Here is a 19,913-nt window from a genome sequence, read left to right as displayed (position 1 = left end):
TGTTCTATAGATTTTTGCCTTGAAACTAGCCCTATAGCACCTGCGTAGTGTTCGCCATCTTAAGTAAAAGTTTGCTATTTACTTGCAAATTGGCTCTATGAGTTCATATATAAACTTTGTAAGTAGAATATATTAATGGTGGTATACCCAACTGTCTTCAATACAAGTACTTATTTATGCATCTGTTCAATAAATGCTAAAATGATAGGGAAAGGGGCCTTCTTTAAAAGGGCCATCAACCTACAGTAGGTAGAAAATTCAAGAATATACGAGTAAAAGTCAGCTTAAAATTTAGATCAGTCTCAATTTGAAAGAGAAAAATACTATCTGCTTTCAAAATTAATAAGGGTCATAAAAGTTCTTTCACTTAATTGTGGAAATATTGTACACAGCTAAAGTATGGGGGGGAAAAAAGAAGCACAAAGAATGAAGAATGAAAGAATAAAATTAGCCTTATTAGTTGAAAATGGTGTGACTTATTTAGAAACCACAGTGAAGTTTTAATAATTATTTGGATAATAGTTGGAGACTAGGGGAATTGTGGAATAAAATTTATTTTTTCTCTTCAGAATGAAAAATAAATGTTATATCAGAAACTTTTTAATCTGTAAAATGTGTACAATAATTTCTATCATGAAGGGCTCATATAATGGGAAATGTAGGCGGAGAAGCAGTATACACTGTGGATAAGAACTCAAACTTTAGAATTAGACCTGGATTCAGATCCTGACCACAGAATTGGAGCTCTGTGACCTAGGGCTAATTACTTATTGTCTGAGTTTGTTTTTTTCATCTGTTAAGTGGCAGAAGAATACTTCCTTAGGCTCTTGAGGATTAAATGAAATTATTTTAAAGCATAGTAGCACAGAGACTGCCTGAAACATCATAAACTTACAATGATCATATCTTCTTTAAAAGCTTACATTATTTCCCCCTAATCTGTGTTGGTGTTTGAATTTAATTAAGACTTCATCACCTGATTCTTCCAATGAAAATTCCCCGGCAACTCCCCCAGATGAACAAGGTCAAGTTGATGCCCCACCACAGCTTGAAGATGAGGAACCTGCATTTCCACATACTGACCTGGCAAAGTTGGATGACATGATCAATAGGTGAGTTGATTTTGTTTTGCTTTTTAATGTGTGTCATACACAGGAAAAACAAAAGTATTTCAGCACAGTGATTAGTACTAAGAAAAGAGGAAGAGTGGATAGGAATATCCCAGTAACCATACTGCCTCCATAAATAGCCTTAACATCTTAGTCATTGCCAAGTACTTTGCAACCCATGGTTCTTAATGGATTTAAAAAATGAAAGGAAGTAACAGTGTCAATAAAGTGTTCAGTTTAATGATGATCACCCTAGCTGGTGTGTTACTGAAGTAGAACCGTATGTGTGATTTCCCGTTTTTTTTCTTATTAGCATGTCGGTTACTGGATGACTTTAATACTTTTTGCATGGCCCTGAGGTAAACCAGGTCATAAGAAGATTGAGTTCCTCAGAGCCTGCCCCTTTGTGAACCCTTGATTAGTTTGAGACGTTTAACCATCTCAGCTATTTGCTTCTCCTGATCTTCATCTCATGGGGGTGGTTCAGAGTATACATTTTCATACTCATAGTACAAACATTCACCCACACCCACCTCCCCACCCCATGCTTTGATTATTTGGAGTAAGACTCTGAGAGTGTGAAAGTTTAAGCTTGCGTGTATGGGAAGGAAAAGATTTAAAGAAGATAAGGGAAGAGCGTTTCAGGGAACCATCCTGCATGTCTGTGGTCTTCACCAGGCTGTGAGCTCAACAAGTGAGTCCCAGGGAGGTGTGACACATCCCTCCAACCCCCCAAAAGAAAAGTAAGGAAAATACACTTATAGGCACTTACTTGCCTTAGTAAGTTTACTTTTTAAAAATCAGTTAACACCATTACACATATAATGTCAGGGGAAATAGAAACCCTTTGCATTTTTAAAAAAACATTCTGATTACATAAGTAATATAATATAAGTACTTCTTGTTAAACATAGAAATATGTCAATAATGTTCTTTGTAATTTCCTCTGTAGATACACACCTCCCAACCAAAAGTTGCTACTAACAATAAGGTGTACATTCTTCCAGGTTGTCTTTGTGTTTATTACCATATGTGCTGCTTTCTGTACAAATATGGAATTCTTACTATAATATCATTTTATAACTTGTTTTCCTCACTTCATTTATTTTAAATATTTTTCCTATTAATATATATTTAACTCATTGTTTTTAAATGTATATTTGAAAGAACACATTAAATGTGATTCTTTTGACGGATGCCTGTAGTAATGGTATATAATGAATTAGTCAAACAAACAAACAGTTGTATAAAGTTGTAATGTCCCTGCCCATTCTTTGTAGCAGAGTTATCATAGCAAAAAGTTGTACTGTTACTTTTCAATTTTTGACTGGTGGTTGCTGATGATAAAAGTGTACTTCTTACGCTCACTCAAGGGCAAAGTTGCATGTTAGCAAATCTGCAGGGGGAGAGAAACACAAGTGATGTTTTTTTATGTAAATAAAAACAATGAGAAAGGGTGATATACATTGGTTTCTAATAGATTATGTGGTCATGGAGCACTTTTTATCAAAATGGGGTTTTTTGGAGCACTGGGTAAGTTGGGTGGTAGTGAGGGATGAAGGGGTAGGAAGAGGATGGACTCCCAGATGGTTGGGCCGCTGGCACTGGGAGCAGAGAAAGCACCACCTGGGCGTATGCTGCATCGTTGTTTGAGGGAGGAGGGTGCCTGTGGAGGCATAAAGACTTGGAGACCTATGTCTAACTTAACCTTCAGGAAAAGTTGAGGCAGAAATTAGTCATTTGCCACCTAGATTTTTTCTTCTTTGTGAGGAAGTGGATGGACAACTAAGAGGTTCATCATGTCTCCTTTAACCTGAATCCTGAAAGAGCACTTTCCTATGAACTCTAACAATAGGTATCCATTTAAGTGATACTTGATTATTATAGTAGTTTTATATTCTAGTGATACTTGATTATTAGTTTTATATTCTGTGTTATTAAAATAATTTTATTTTCCCTTCTCTCATTGCTATATCTTTTGTTCGACAGTTCCTTAAAAAAATTTTGTTTGTAGAGACAACAGATGATGCTTAGTCCCACAAAGCAGATGTTCTGCCAACCTTGTGGTTTTAATATTTTAGTTTCATTTTAATATTTTCATGGTGCGCTAAGTGAGTAATTGTAATTAGTAACTCATTTATAGTGCCTCGTTCAGTGTTCAACCAATAAACATCTTTTTATATTATTAAAACTCTTAGGCCTCGATGGGTGGTTCCAGTTTTGCCGAAAGGGGAATTAGAAGTGCTTTTAGAAGCTGCTATTGATCTTAGTAAAAAAGGTAAGTTTAAATGGTCTTATGCTTTCCATAATGTATGCTACTAGCTAATAGTTTCACTTCATGCCTGAAGACTTTTTCTGTGTATTCCTAGACTAGAACATTTAACTAAGTTTTCTTGCTATGGCTTATGATTTGTCCCTAGAGCAAGGGTTCATATCCTTCGGACAGCCTTCAAGGATGTTTGTGAACTCTCTGAAGTTATACGTAAAATTTGTATATATTCATATTTAAACTGTTTAGCTTATGTGTTGATTATTCTTTAATACACAGAAAAGGTTTGGATTTTCTCTAAAAGAAAAAAAGACCTGAAAGATGAGGTCCTGTGTTTTTTTTAAAAAGTAACCCAATTAAAAGGAGTCATGCTGTTATTCTTGTCTAGAAGTAAAAGCTTAATTTTGGAATTAATCATTATTTTTTTCAGTGACTAGTTTTCTTTAGGTGCAATTGAATTCTCTTAGCAAAGGGCTACTATTGTAATATCTACTCATTTTTAAGGCATTGGAGATTAAAATAAACAGCAATAACATTTCAATTTCTGAAATAGGGTAGCCAGGGATGTGTTCTAATTATCAATAGGAATCATCACAATTGAAATTAAATGTTGTAAAAATTATTGTCTTTAGTACCTTGCTTAAGTCTGTCTCATTCCACGGCAAGGGTAAAATTTCCTTTGTCTTAGAGTAATTACCCTCCTTCATTTAAGGAACGTGTCGTTACACCTTACTAATCTTAGAAAACCAATCTGATGAGCTATGAAAATGCGTTATCAGATAACCATTGTTTTCACCACTCAGATTTCTTTTGTTCATTTACACATTTATTCATCAATTCAGCAAATTTTTGAAGGCTTCTGTCCTAGACATGTTTTAGGTCCTGACTGTACAGTGATAGGTAAAAACACACAATGGTATTTCATTTAATATCATTGACATTCATTGGAAATGCAATCCCCTCCTCCTCCCCATATTTCTTTGGGACCATGGTTTATTTTAATTTTAAGCAAGGTTCAGATTTTTTAAACTACAGTACTGGGCTTAAATGTCATGTCTGTTGTACAGCCAAAATCGAATAATACTCGTATGTTCAAACTGAATGGCTTTTCATTTTGTCATCAAGAGTTAAAGGTTATTTTGTGTGTCTGGGGGCATGTAGCTCTGTTGCCTTTCTGAAATCAGGTGAAATTAAAAGAAGGATATAAAGAAGCATAGATGTTGAGCCAGTGGAAGAGACTAATACGGAAGATGATAATTTATCTTTAATCGATGAAACTCTTCTGTAGAATAGTAGAATAGTATTTGATGTCAAATGGATAATGTACAACCAAAATGAGATTTTAAAAATAGTTAAGAAACGTCGTTTTTTAAAAAAAATTTATTTTATTTATTTTTGTCTTCGTTGGGTCTTCATTGCTGCACATGGGCTTTCTCTAGTTGCGGCAAGCCGGGGCTACTCTTCATTGCGGCGTGTGGGCTTCATTGGGTTGGCCCCTCTTGTTGCGGAGCACAGGCTCTAGGCGCGCGGGCTCAGTAGTTGTGGCTCGCGGGCTTTAGAGCACGGGCTCAGCAGTTGTGGCGCACGAGCTTAGGTGCTCTGTGGCATGTGGGATCTTCCCGGACCAGGGCTTGTACCCGTGTCCCCAGCATTGGCAGGCAGATTCTTAACCACTGCGCCACCAGGGAAGTCCCCGAGAAACGTCATATTAAAAATTTTAAGATTTGTTGTCAGAGAGTAAAATACTGTGAAGTATTTAAATCCCCTATCACATGGTACTCATAACCGTTTTGTATTTAAGGTCGGTCCAGTGTCATAATTTGAAATAGTTTTGATTCATCTTAATATTACTTGGATTAATGTACTCTTATACAGTTAAGTATTTTTGAAATTCATTGAAGGTTATTTTTGTTTCTGAATCTGTTACCTTTTTGACCTCTTATACATAATGCTGTGAGTTTTGTTCCAAATCTAGTCGGCATTTGTTAGCTGTTACTGAATATTTTACAATTATTTTTATCTTATAATTGGACATTGTAAGACAACCAGAGAAGTATTTTGTTTACATTAATTTTTCTCTCCTTTTCTTAGGCCTTGATGTTAAAAGTGAAGCATGTCAGCGATTTTTTCGCGATGGGCTAACAATATCTTTCACTAAAATCCTTACAGACGAGGCAGTGAGTGGCTGGAAGTTTGAAATTCATGTGAGTCTTTCATTTAAATTTTGAAAATCAGATTTATATAGTGATGAGTGTGTTTTCTTATATAGTATATTTGGTTATATATTTGATCCATTAATTAAAGGATTTTAAAATGAGAAACTTTAAAAATTTATTAGTTATAATTTCTGTTGAAAGAAGCATGATCATTTAGAATGAGTGTGAGATTTAGAGTTAGAAAACATTGGTTTAATCTGTCTCCTTGGTTCTGAAGTGCCTTGTGACTTTTGACAAGTGACCGTATTTCACTGAAAATATGACAGTTGTGAAATGCACCACTCACTCACTTTATGTACCACTGAGGAAGGAAAACACCCAAGATGGGGAACTGTTATCTGAGACACAAAGCGTCAATGCAGAGAAATAAATTTAACATACAGAAAGAAACACCAAAGAAACCTGCACATTTCAACTTTGGCACCTGGTAGAGGGGGAAAAAATCTCTTAAAAACTTAAACCACCAGCTAGTATTCAAACAGTTTTGAAGCCTGAATTCAAGTCAGAGTTGTGATACAAAAAATATCAGATGGGGAACTTAAAGTGGTCTCAGGTTGGTGGTGTCCCCAGATGACTGGCAGAAACCAAGACAAATCTCTACAAATACCTTCAGTCTAGGGAAATGCACTATACATTGATTATGTGATACAATCAGATTCCAGAGATCTTAAAAAGTGATAAGAAATGTGCATTTTTAGATTGAAGTACCATAATTACTCCAAGTCTCTGTTCTTGTTTATAATATGGAAATATGGTTATAAATTGTGAAGCAGGGCATATTTTTATGCCCTGTGAACTATTTCTCATATAACCATAGCATAAAGATACCAACATCTTCTAATTCAACATGTAAGTTTTTAAGTATAGAATGGAAAGTTTGGGAGTGGTATCAGACTTTTGCATTGAGGCGTAGATAGCAAACCTACTCCACCTGGGATATTTGATACATTGTTTAGATTTTAGAATTGTTGCCTCTAGTCAGAAAATTGCATAGAGAAAGCAGTGGTAATTTGCATCGTCTGGGGACATAGAGCAGTGCCTGCTTCATTTTGTAAGTCATTGCAAATAGCTTTTGAAATTAGGTACTATATAAATTATAAAGTAAATGCTAATTTCTTTTTGATATATAAATTTGATCCCAATATTAGTAAAATTAAACATAACTCAAAAATGATCGGTATAGCACAATTGAGAGGTCATTATTAAGATATAATTAATCAAGGGCTTCCCTGGTGGCGCACTGGTTGAGAGTCCGCCTGCCGATGCAGGGGACACGGGTTCGTGCCCCGGTCCGGGAAGATCCCACATGCCGTGGAGCGGCTGGGCCCGTGAGCCATGGCTGCTGAGCCTGCGCGTCTGGAGCCTGTGCTCTGCAACGGGAGAGGCCACAACAGTGAGAGGCCCACGTACAAAAAAAAAAAAGATAATTAATCAAGATCAGAAGATATTTCTGTTTGGGATGGTTTGATCTCATTAATTATTCTTTATATAACAGAGGTGTATTATCAACAATACTCATCGCCTGGTGGAGCTATGTGTGGCCAAGTTGTCCCAAGACTGGTTTCCACTTCTAGAACTTCTCTCCATGGCCTTAAATCCTCATTGCAAATTCCATATCTACAATGGTACACGTCCATGTGAATCCGTTTCCTCAAATGTTCAGTTGCCTGAAGATGAACTCTTTGCTCGTTCTCCAGACCCTCGATCACCAAAAGTGTGTTGGTTTGTTATTTTCAAAGTTAAATATTACAGTTGTTTTGCTCTGCTATAGAACTTTAAATGATCTGAACCTACTGTTAACATGGAGGAGGGTAATTTCACATTGCTCTTAAGGGGATTTTGCATTATTTTGTAATTTTTTTTTTTTAATTTAAAAATATTTTTGACTTTCTCCATGTAGTTAGTCCCCATTGTCTTCTGCCCAGCCTCTTGGGAAATAGTCATAATTTGGGTTGGTATGAAACAGAGCATATTTTTCCTTTTAAATAAGAGTAGAGTAGGAGATTACTTCTTTGACCAAGGCCTGGCTAATGTGTCATAAAACTATAGAAATTACAAATGAAAGGAAAATAGCAAAACTTACAAATATCAATGAAATATATATAGTATACACAAACGTAAAAGTTCTCCAATGTAAATTTTCTATGCCAGCATAAACAGAATGTACATTAAAAAATGCATCCCTAAGCTGTACTTCTTTTAATTAAATAATTAACCATATATAATTTTTAAACTTTAGAATTTAGGAAGACTTTTTAAATATTGATGACCTTATTTTTTAAAAAAAGGAAAATTTGAACATATATATATATATTGTTTGGTTTATTCTGTTAAAAGTGGAAGTCATCAAAACTTATTGAACTTCGAGCTGAGAGTTTCTGGTATTTCCCAAGGTTCCTATTGTTGCCACTTCAGGCTTTTTTTGTTTGAGTAAATCAAATTAATATTTAAATAATGGCAATCTCTAAAATATACCTGTATTTTTTTAAAATTTTACCTAATTTTTTGCTCTGTAGGTCAATAGTAATCTGTAAGAGTCTCAAAGAGAACAAGTTGATTTAGGATGGCTTCTGGTTGAAGACATTTTTAAATATCTTTCTTTGAAGCCTAGCTTTTCTTGAGTATTATTAATTTTTGAGTATTCCTAATTGCATAAGTGTACAATGCAGCTGAAAATATATGAGATTAGCTTTAGCCTGATTCTTTACTTTGTGCACATATATATACTGTGTTATATATACATAACTGTTGAGTATATCAGCCTAATTGTCTCATTCCAGTTACTGGAGAAATAAAAATACATTACATAATAAGTATGTACTTTCTTAGAATTGCTGAATGCTAAAAGGGACCTGGTGAATTAAATGCTCAGATTTTTAATTTTTTTTTTAAATAGCTTAATGATTTATTGCAAAATGAGCATCCATGTAACCCACTCAGGTCAAGAAATAGTACATTGTCACTCCCTGGAGGCCCCCTTCCACACTCCCTCCCAATCATTGCCCCTCTGGCCTTCCTAACATTAAGTAATGTCCTAACTAATAAAATCATTTCCTTGCTTTTCTTTATAGCTGGACTCAAGCACATGTCCATAATCCCTGTAGTTTAGTTTTGTCTATTTAAAATACCTTATGAAAATTAAATTGACATAAATTCTTTTGTATCTGACTTTATCTCAACAGATTTCTTTGTAAGAATCAGAGTTTTAATTGTTTTGATTTAGCCTTTTAAGGCCAAATAAAAAGGAAAACATTATAATGAACTTACATAGAAATATATGGTAGTTGATTTATTTGAGAATTTAATTGATTTAGAGTCTCATAAAAATCATATCGAAACTACCATAGTGTCTCTTTAAGGCAGTTACCTTTTACTTAGCGTTTTCCCTTTGTCCTGAACACTGCTTTTTGTTTGTTTTTGAATAGCTGTAGAAATTATTTTTGCTTAAGACTTAAGTAGAGAAAGTGCCCCCTTTTTCCCCCTCTTGTTTTTCTTCCCTCAGTGACTTGCAAAATGTGGCCTTTTAGAAGAAGGCAAGGAATTAAACGTTCTCTTAAGTACGTGACTTTTTAGATACATTTGATTCTTTTATCTGTATAAGCTTTTGATTCCTTTTTAATTTGCCTATCCCAGCCGCACTGTACTTGTGAGTTACTTGCTATCCCTTAGAGAAGAGGTTGAAAGATAATTCTTACTATTGTATTGTGGTACCTCTAAGATGAGAACTAGGTGTATTCACATGAGTCAAAACAGAGCATCAACCAGCATGTTCTAGTTAGGAACAAAAAATAGAATACCAGGGATTAGTTTTTCTTTGGCTTTAAGATTATTGTAGTTTTAGGGTGTTTTTAGTTATTCACAACTACAACAAAAAATAAATTCAAACAATATCTTAGGTTACCAAATATCTTTTTTTTTTTTTAAAGAGTCTTTTTACCCCCTTAAATTTTTTAAAATAGACCTTCAGATAATAAGGTATTCTCCTGTGGTGGAATCTCTGAGATAGAAGCGTGGCTTCTAATTCCTGTTCACCAGCTATATCGTTAACAAACAACTGTGCCCTAGTGATCTATACTACTACTTATGCTTTTCTCACAGACAGGATTACTGTGAACAATATGCAATATTCCGTGTCTTTTTTCAAAGATGGTTTTACATAATAATTTTATTGAATTTCCTGTTTCTAGTATGTTTCAATCAAGAAATTACTTCAGATAGCATTCCCCCCGCCCAAAAGCAGGAAGTTAACTTTTTTATTAACTGTATTGTTGCAGGGTTGGCTCGTGGATCTTCTCAACAAATTCGGCACTTTAAATGGGTTTCAGATTTTGCATGATCGTTTTATTAATGGATCAGCATTAAATGTTCAAATAATTGCAGCCCTTATTAAGTAAGTTATGTTTCAAAATTAATCTTCAGTGCATTATAGAAATTGCTACTTAATTGCTTGATTAAAAATTGTTGCTTTTTTCAAATGTGGTTTCTTCTCTTTAGCTGGTAACTTGGATTTTTTATTTTTTAAAGGAAATTACTCTGGTTTTTTTTATTTTTTATTATTATTTTAAAAAAAATTTATTTGGCTGTGCCGGGTCTTTGTTGCGGCACGCGGGATCTTTGGTTGCAGCATGCGGGCTCTTAGTTCCAGCATGCAGGATCTAGTTCCCCAATCAGGGATTGAACCCGCACCCCCTGCATTGGGAGTGTGGAGTCTTAACCACTGGACCACCAGGGAAGTCCCCGGATTGTTTTAAAGTAATAGGTACAGTCTGAGTTCAGTCCTAGTTGAATTGTAAGAAATTGAATATTAAAAGAGATTTTTGTCTCTCTTGTTTCAGACCATTTGGACAATGCTATGAGTTTCTCACTCTTCATACAGTGAAAAAGTACTTCCTTCCAGTAATAGAAATGGTTCCACAGTTTTTAGAAAACTTAACTGATGAAGAACTGAAAAAAGAAGCAAAGAATGAAGCCAAAAATGATGCTCTTTCAATGATTATTAAATCTTTGAAAAATTTAGCTTCAAGGGTTCCAGGACAAGAAGAAACTGTTAAAAATTTAGAAATATTTAGGTTAAAAATGATACTTAGGTAAGATATTTACCTCTTGAAATAATTATTTATGTGAATGTTTAGAATCGTATTCAACACTGAATTTCTCTTACAGATTATTGCAGATTTCTTCTTTTAATGGAAAGATGAATGCACTTAATGAAGTTAATAAGGTGATATCTAGTGTATCATACTACACTCATCGGCATGGTAACCCTGAGGAGGAAGAATGGCTCACAGCTGAACGAATGGCAGTAAGTCCTTTGATTCTACTTTCATGAATAAGAATCTATCTAAGGCAAAAATCAGAATAGCTCTACTTAAAGTTAGTAATGTTAACATTTTAAAGTAAACTTTTGAAATTGGGAGGTGTTTGGATTGATCTACAACTCTGTTAATCCTGAGAACTTTTTGTGATAACATGGTTTATTATTTGGTATATTTGGTGATATGTAATTGTTTGATGATAATGGGTAGCTTAGCACATCTTTGATAAGCTTACTGCTGAATGTAGGTGTTCTGAAATAATTATTAGCTTGTCGGGTGGGGGGTTGAAATTGAGTAAATAAAGGTGATTTGGGAAATAGATTGGGTAGTATCTGGTAGCTATTGAATGAAGTGGCCTATTCATTTGATGAATTCCACTTAAAGATTTTAAAATAGGAAATAGAATTATTGGAATAAGATACACATGAGTTAATGTTTTGTCATCATTGTAAGGACTTCGCTTAAGCACTTACATCATTTTGATGTTGAAAGTTTAGGAAACTTTACCCTAGATAATTTGCATATATTATAGTTTAAAAATGAATAAGAATGCTACTTAAATATTGAATAACTTTAGTGCATACTGTCTGACAGTACTGAGGAGACATCTGTAAAAGAACTGTCCTTGACCTCAAGGAGGCCTCAGTTTAATAGGAAAACAGTGATTAGAATGTGATAAAAGGTATGTGGAGGATGCCTAGACACATTGGCCCTGTGTTAGGGGGTCAGGTGGTAGACATGTAGTTTTGTGTATCTGATTTGTCTGTTCACCTTGTGGAAAGTCGAGCACAGAGCTACTCAGTGTGGTCTGAGGTCTGGTTCTGGTCCTTGAGCTGTTGCCAAGGCTAGATGAATATGGCAGATGGCATTGAGTGTTTAGAAACTTCTGTAGCAATTTCATATTGCCACATTTTAATGGTATTCTACAAAAATATCTGTCTGTAATAGATTAGAAGTAAAAAAGGGCCTTTACCAGCTGAGAAGTGTACTTCTTTAGCACATTTTGGGGCTAAATACTTTTTATTCTCATTAAATTGAATAGTGTAAAATCATACAGTGTGGACTGTTACCTTTGTATTGTATCATGAGTTAGTTTTCTTTTGTTGATTTAAATATTAAATAAATACCTGTCAAGCAATATAGCATAGTGTCAGAGAAACAGACTTCGGTAGCTTTCAGCCTTGATTCAGATTCTGGTTCCAACACTTCTGAGCCTGTTTACTTTTCTGTAATAGGGTAATACAGCCCTCATTAGGATTGCTGAGAAGATTAAAAAGCTAATGGATAAGCAATAATAGTGTAATTGGTTAATAAATAAAAGTAAAAAGTACCTTTTCACCCAAATCAAAACTGGTATAAAAAAATCTAAAGATCCTAAAATAAGTCCCATACCTAAACCATGGTGATCGCTACATTTATTTATTTATTTAAATATTATTTTATTTATTTATTTTTGGCTGCGTTGGGTCTTCGTTGCTGTGCACGGGCTTTCTCTAGTTGTGGCGAGCGGGGGGCTACTCTTTGTTGCGATGCGTGGGCTTCTCATTGCGGTGGCTTCTCTTGTTGCGGAGCACCAGCTGTAGGTGCGCAGGCTTCAGTACTTGTGGCTCGCGGGCTCTAGAGTGCAGGCTCAGTAGTTGTGGCGCACGGGCTTATTAGTTGCTCCGCGGCATGTGGGATCTTCCCAGACCAGGGCGCAAACCCGTGTCCCCTGCATTGGCAAGCGGATTCTTAACCACTGCGCCACCAGGGAAGCCCGATTGCTACATTTAAATAATAATTTTCTGAGTAAATGCTGGAGTAAAATCTTTTTAATGATTTCACTGTTTCTAATTCATGGAAACATTTCTGTATGTGCAAAATTAAGTTCCATGAAATTATTGTGATTTTTCATAATTTTGTATCAAAAGAACACATAACCATGTTCCATTGTGCATTATATTTTGAGTTGTTTTGTTTTGTTTGTTTTTTGTTTTGTTTTTGTTTTTTTGCGGTACGCGGGCCTCTCAGTGTTGTGGCCTCTCCCGTTGCGGAGCACAGGCTCCGGACGCGCAGGCTCAGCGGCCATGGCTCACGGGGCCTAGCTGCTCCGCGGCATGTGGGATCTTTCCAGACCAGGGCACGAACCCGTGTCCCCTGCATCAGCGGGTGGACTCTCAACCACTGTGCCACCAGGGAAGCCTATTTTGAGTTTTTAAATTCCTACTAATGTTTAAAAGTGTGAACAGGGACTTCCTTGGTGGTTCATTGGGCAAGACTGCGCTCCCAATTCAGGGGGCCCGGGTTTGATCCCTGGTTGGGGAACTAAATCCCACATGCATGCTGCAACTAAAAAAAAAAAAAAGAAGGAGAAAAAAAACCCTGGAAGCTAAAAGTGTGAACAATACTTTATGTATATATTTTTAGAAGCTTTGAAACAAGTGTTTGAATTCTATTTAGGAGTGGATACAGCAGAACAATATTTTATCCATAGTCTTGCGAGATAGTCTTCATCAACCACAGTATGTAGAAAAGCTAGAGAAGATTCTTCGTTTTGTCATCAAAGAAAAGGCCCTGACCTTACAAGATCTTGATAATATCTGGGCAGCGCAGGTAAGGAATTTAAGATGGTGGCTCTTTGGTTTGTAAAAGAAATGTACTAAAAACTAAAGAAATGGTAATAGTTGTAGTTAAAAGGGATGAAGACTTATACTGTTTGACTTTTAGTATAGGTAAATGCTTATTGTTTACAGAAGTCCTGTCAAGAATCCTTTTGAGATGGCCAGTAATATTTCTAAAATAAAAAATATTCCAACATCTACTGTATGTATTTGGTAAAGGTTGGCAATTTGTAGGTTTTAAATAAGAGGCAAACGTAAAATAATAAGAAATGTCTATTGAAAGCGTATAAGACATCCATAATTGGTTTCTTCATATACTGAAAACAAAGAACTCCGATGTCAGGAAAGTTAAATCACTAGATTATTTATAAAATCCTGTAATAATCCGAAAGATTAATAGCTTTTAGAAGGGTAAGTGATCTTTGGTCTCAGAGATAGAAACTATGTGATTCCTTTGATTATCTTAATGACAAGTTTCTATTCATGGATCACTTAGGAAGTATTGATGAGTTCTAGATTACAAAGCTTTGTTCATTGAGTCTGTAGAAACCAAGAAAGCATTCAGTTTTGCCTTTGAGTGCTTAAGGTTCCAATTTTGAAACAGTACCACTGGTGGGCCTTATTCTCCTATTTGCAATGTTAGAACTGGCATGTTAAATTCAATAAACTGTAATAAAAGTTCACATGAATTCCCAAAGTCTACATTAACCATGTATGTCAAGAAATTGAGTTGTCAGGTTTTAGATGGCAGTTCTAAAACATGTAAAATATTAGGAATTTTCTTAGGTTACACAGTTAGTTGGAGATGGGAATACTTTATTAATAGTTTTCCACAGACAGTGTATGCTACTTATTGCTGTTCAAATTTTAGTATGCTCTGATTTTCTTTGGTTTTTCAATAGGCGGGGAAGCATGAAGCCATTGTGAAGAATGTACATGATCTACTGGCAAAGTTGGCATGGGATTTTTCTCCTGAGCAACTCGATCATCTTTTTGACTGCTTTAAGGTAATAGTTAACATAGTAGTACAGTTTCATTTTTAATACAGTTAATTCATTAAATCTATGAATGGTTCTTACCCAGTAAGTACTTAAATGGAAATCATTAAACAGTTTCTAGTGTAAAGGAATTGACCATTGTTTTCTTTTTCAATGAGATCTTGATATTCATTTTTATAATAATAGTCCTCATAAATAAGGATTTTTTTTTTAATTCAGTTGTCAATTTGGATTCCTTTCCCCTAGCAGTTTGTGTTTTTATTATAGGTTCAAGTGAACTGTAGGACTGCAGGGAAGGATTAATTGGTTGCAATGAAAAATAAAGAATCAACAGCAAGGACTACCAATACCTTAATAGTCTGGGGTGATATGCACAGGCGAATTGGAAATGTAATTCATGGACTTAATGGAAATGTAATTCAAAAGGTAGCCCAAGAGCTCCTACAGTCATATCTGCATTGGTGCCATGATGCACTTTTTAAAGCCATATTGTGTAGTGGTCTCTCTCCAGTTACTAGTGCTGGGTTTGTAAAAGCCAAGTGTTTGGTGAATTTGTGGATTAAGAACACAAGATGTTATGGCAGTGTTCACATAGGGGCATTCTGTTAACAACTGGCATTAGATCACGAAGGGATCTTGTTAAAAATAACAGTTATAACAGTTATACTGACTGCTGGTGGGAACATAAGTTCCTACAACCACTTAGGAAAATAGTTTGGTGTTTCTGGAAAAGTGTAAGATTTTCATGACTTAATCGTTTTGACTTCTGAATATATACTGTAGAGAAACTCATGCATATATACACCAGTATACACAATCAACATTTGTGGCAGAATTATTTATAATAGCTAAAAATTGCTATGTAAGATGGATACATTGTGGAATGTTCATATAATGAAACATACCAATGAGAATGAGCAGATTTGAGCAGCTCAACCACAAGGGTGAGTCTAATAAAGAGAAGGTTGAAGAAAGGAATGAAGGCACACAAGAATTTCATATACCTTGATTGCATTAACATAAACTTCAGAAATAGACCCAGCTAGCTTCTGGAGTGCTGCTTACCATATTACATTTGACCTGGGTAATAGTTACATAGGTGTTTACATTATGTAGTATAATGTGTATGTTTGTACCTTCCTGATGTGTATTTCACAATTGAAGAAAAAATAATACCAATTACTGGCTTCTACCTAAGACCAATTAACTCTGAGTTGCTAGGAATGGGTCCTGGGAGTCTGTATTTTAAGCAAGATTCTCAGATGAATCTTAAGTACATTAAAGTTGTAAATCACTGCCTTATGGAAAAATTAAGTTTGAAGTACAACAAAGGCAGCTAAGGAAATAACAGAATCAGTTACAGTGGGGTACTCTAAAGTTAATTGCCATTCATTTTTAATTTTGAGATGACTTACGAAATGATGGTACATGACCAGTGATGGCCATGATGGGAGGAGAAAGAAGAGGTTGATTGTTATTACATTCTCTGGACCCTCTACTTTAGACCACTTCTAAGAGTGGTCTAAATACAACAATAGTCTAAATATAAAAATAATTCCATCATCTATGCTCCCCCCCTTTGGATTAATAGATGTTTATTGAGGGCTTACTATTTGGTAACAAGCACTGTTTTTTGAGGTGTTGGTAAAACTAACGTTCTTATGGAGTGTGTCTTGAAACTTTCTACTAAAGATGATTCAAAAGAAGCATGAAGTCCAGGTCACTTTGCAGTTCTTTATAGAGTGCAACCAAATGATTTCAAAGCTTATTGATTAGACTTATGTACTTGCCTGGTCTAGCTGGTCTAGTTTTTCAGTGTTTGAGTTCTAATTAGGTCTTCGTTCTTCAAAGTGGTTATACCAGTTTACAGTCCCATTGAGATTTTCACATCCTTGCCAGCACTTGTTTTTGTCAGAATTTGGGAGTTTTGACAGTCTGCTTGGTATCAAATGTTACTTCATTGTCGTATTGGTTTTTATATCCTTGATCACTAATGAAGTTGAACATCTTTTCATATGTTTCTATTCTCCTTTTATGTGTGTGTGTGAAAAGCCTGTTCAAGTCTTTTGCCTAATTTTTCCCTTTTGAGTTGTTTGTACTTATTGGTTCTTAGGAATTCTTGACATTCTGAACACTAGCCATCTTTATCAGTTCAGGTGTTGCAAATTGTGGTTGTTTTTTGTTTTTTTTTTTTTTTACTCATCTTATGGTGGCTTTGGATGAACAAATGTTTATTTTTTTAAGGAAGGAATTTTTATTTATTTATTTGACTGCGTTGGGTCTTTGTTGCTGTGCGCGGGCTTTCTCTAGTTGTGGCAAATGGGGGCTACTCTTCATTGTGGTGCGCGGGCTTCTCATTGTGGTGGCTTCTCTTGTGGAGCATGGGCTCTAGGCGTGCAGGCTTCAGTAGTTGTGGCACGTGGGCTCAGTAGTTGTGGCTCGCGGGCTCTAGAGCGCAGGCTCAGGAGTTGTGGTGCACGGGCTTAGTTGCTCCATGGCATGTGGGATCTTCCCGGACGAGGGCTCGAACCCGTGTCCCCTGCATTAGCAGGTGGATTCTTAACCACTATGCCACCAGGGAAGCCCTAAACAAATGTTCTTAATGGATTCTCCTTTTCATATTTAATGATTCTAGTATATGTCTGTTAGAGATAAGTACATGAAGAAAAACTTCACAATATCGTTATCATACCTAAAAACTAATAATTCCTTAATATTCTCAAATAGTGATGAAACTTCAGTTGCCTCAGATTATACCTTATTTTTGGAGTTTGTTTGAGCTAGGCTCCATAGTTTGTAATCAGTTGCATATGTCTTTTAAGTCTCTTTGAATCTACAGTTCCCCCCTTTGTCTTTACTTTTTCCTGGTAAATTATTTGTTGAGGAAACTGGATTGATTATTGCTTTGTTGTATATCAAAAGTATGATACAGAGCCTTTTTTGTTGTTGTTTTGCTAGAATATGTCATAGGTGGTGATGTGCTCTTCTTTAGGAGGCACATAATGTTTGCTGGTGTCTCTCTTTAAAATGTTCTTAATTGTAATACAGTCTAATATTTCAGTCTTGTTTTATATTCCTAGCAGCTTTCTCTTATTCCTTTCATAATTTTAAGGGGTCTAGGAGGAATTAGAAGTATGCACTCCAGTTGACTTATGACATACCCTGTATTTATCACATTGTAAATGTCTGAGTAATAATTTCATTGAAAGGATCCTCTGTAATTTACTTAATCATCCTTCTGCTATTTGCCATTAGGTTGATTTCAGTTTATTTTCCAATAAACACTGATTATCAACGTTATACATACACCTTTTCTCATGTTGTTTAGCAACATCCCTGACCTCTACCCACCAGATGCCACCAGCCTGCACACATACCCCATTGTATAAACTGGGCATTTAAAAAGTACCATTTTAGAGAGGGTTTGTTTTTTTGTTTTTTGTTTTTCCATTTTAGAGTTTTTAAATGAGTATTCTGTCTTCTAAATTGAAATAGCATTGTATCATTTCTGTTCTGTGTAAGTCTTGGATAATAACAGACTTTGTTATAGACTTCTGTTTTTAAATGCGTGTAATGCACATTGCTCTATAAAAGGCTTTTTTCATTTATTATGAAAATGTTTGTATATCAAGTTGTCTTTAACATCTTTTAATATAATTTTAAAGGTGCAAATGACAGACTGAATCTAAGGCAGGAGGCTGTTCTGCTTCCCAGAGATGCTTGGCAATATCTGGAGATATTTTTCGTTGTCACAGCTAGGAGGAGGAGTTGCTACTGGCTTCTAGTGGGGTAGAGGCCAGGGGTGTTTTTAAACTTCCTACAGTGCACGTGACAGCCCCCCACAAAACTGGAAAAAGAGTTTTCCAGTCCAGAATGTTTGTAGTACTCATGGTTGAGAAACTCTGATCTACGGTATTTAACTGTAAATGGAGATTCTTTTGTTTTTCCTGGAATTTAAATCTGTCCTGTCTTATCGCTCAGATACCACTTGAATAATGCTGTGCTTAGCTGTGTTGTTTTTCTGATGAATATAGTTTATCCAGTGACAGTTTTAAGCAGTGACCAATAAATATGTGTTGTTTCCATATCATTTAAAAAATTTTTTCTAGGCCAGTTGGACAAATGCAAGTAAAAAGCAGCGAGAAAAGCTACTTGAGCTGATACGTCGTCTTGCAGAAGATGATAAAGATGGTGTGATGGCACACAAAGTGTTGAACCTCCTGTGGAATCTGGCCCATAGTGATGATGTGCCTGTAGACATCATGGACCTGGCTCTCAGTGCCCACATAAAAATACTAGATTACAGTTGCTCCCAGGTGAGGTTGTGCTGCCTTGCTCACTTTTTGTGACCCTTCTCGTTCACCATGAGGATGGCGTAGATATAGAATAGTTCCAGATTTTTCTGACATTGTTATTTTTGAAATGATCTTCAAGAATTGACATACTTTGTTCATGTAGGTCTCTCTTCCTCTTAGGTCTCTATGTCTAAGTTTTGTGCATCATCTAAAAGCAGTTTAGTCTTCTTAGTAGAAAGACGGTATAAACAAAACAAGTAATATAGTGGTGGTAGTGTCAGATGTATGGTGCTGAAATACCAGTTTCAAATATCAGTAGATCATATAAGATATTAAAGTCGATTATGGACTTTAGAGGTAAGAGAAGTTAGGTTTTCTTTGCTTCTTACGGAAGTTAAGAAGAATTAGTAGAATTTCCTAAACACTAAAACATTTAGTGCCTTCCCTATGAGCAGATCAACAGCTTCCCTACATTCTAACTTCTAGCATGTGTATCTTTTTAATTCATGGTAAAATGAATATTGCTGAGTAACTAATTTCCTACTTGTTAAAACTATTTCCTATACTAATGAACTGAAATTTAGATAAGAACTAATAGCTCACGTAGGTGTTTTCTTTTTTTTTTTACTGCACTTGTACTAGTAGTTCATTAAGTATTTAGTATACCAAATAGTAATAAGAACCTTGAGTTTAAATTATTTCATTAAAGAGAGACACAAACACAAAATAAAAATAATCTGTACTTAAAATTGTTAGGTACACAAACCTACATTTCTGATTATTATTGACTCAGGGAAGGAGTAAAGTATGAGAAGTAAAATATATCTGAAGTTATTTTGATTTTATAACATTAATTTTTAATTGCTTATTCCTGTTTCTGTCTCTTTCTCTCCTTGTGTGTGAATTTATTTTTGGTGAATTTTTTTCACTCAGTTGCCGTACTATTTTCTTGGTAAAACAAATTTTCAATGTTCCTTACTATGCTAAAAACAAACCCATACAGAGTAACAATTGGAGTTACACGTTATTGCTGGATTTTCTTATGTGGTAGACTCTCCTAATACATTGGATAAAGCTAAATGTCTACCTCCTGGCAACTTAAAATCAAACT

The 19,913-nt window shown here is 35.3% G+C and overlaps 1 protein-coding gene across 3 annotated transcripts in view; it reads left to right on the top strand.

The window, feature by feature from the left end:
* Positions 1-19,913, top strand: part of USP9X (ubiquitin specific peptidase 9 X-linked) — a 126,552-nt gene that overhangs the window by 34,436 nt on the left and 72,203 nt on the right. For all 3 annotated transcript variants that reach the window (XM_060002791.1, XM_060002792.1, XM_060002790.1), the window contains exons 3-12: positions 967-1,112; positions 3,308-3,387; positions 5,470-5,582; positions 7,090-7,308; positions 9,869-9,984; positions 10,430-10,681; positions 10,758-10,896; positions 13,349-13,501; positions 14,412-14,516; positions 18,617-18,823. In XM_060002791.1, the coding sequence (XP_059858774.1) occupies positions 967-1,112; positions 3,308-3,387; positions 5,470-5,582; positions 7,090-7,308; positions 9,869-9,984; positions 10,430-10,681; positions 10,758-10,896; positions 13,349-13,501; positions 14,412-14,516; positions 18,617-18,823 (1,530 nt within the window). The remainder of the gene's footprint in view (positions 1-966; positions 1,113-3,307; positions 3,388-5,469; positions 5,583-7,089; positions 7,309-9,868; positions 9,985-10,429; positions 10,682-10,757; positions 10,897-13,348; positions 13,502-14,411; positions 14,517-18,616; positions 18,824-19,913) is intronic.

This window comes from Delphinus delphis, chromosome X (assembly GCF_949987515.2).
Source record: "Delphinus delphis chromosome X, mDelDel1.2, whole genome shotgun sequence".
Classification (NCBI taxonomy): Eukaryota; Metazoa; Chordata; class Mammalia; order Artiodactyla; family Delphinidae; genus Delphinus; species Delphinus delphis.
Note: the sequence above shows the minus strand (reverse complement) of the source record. Positions and strands in the feature narration are given on the sequence as shown.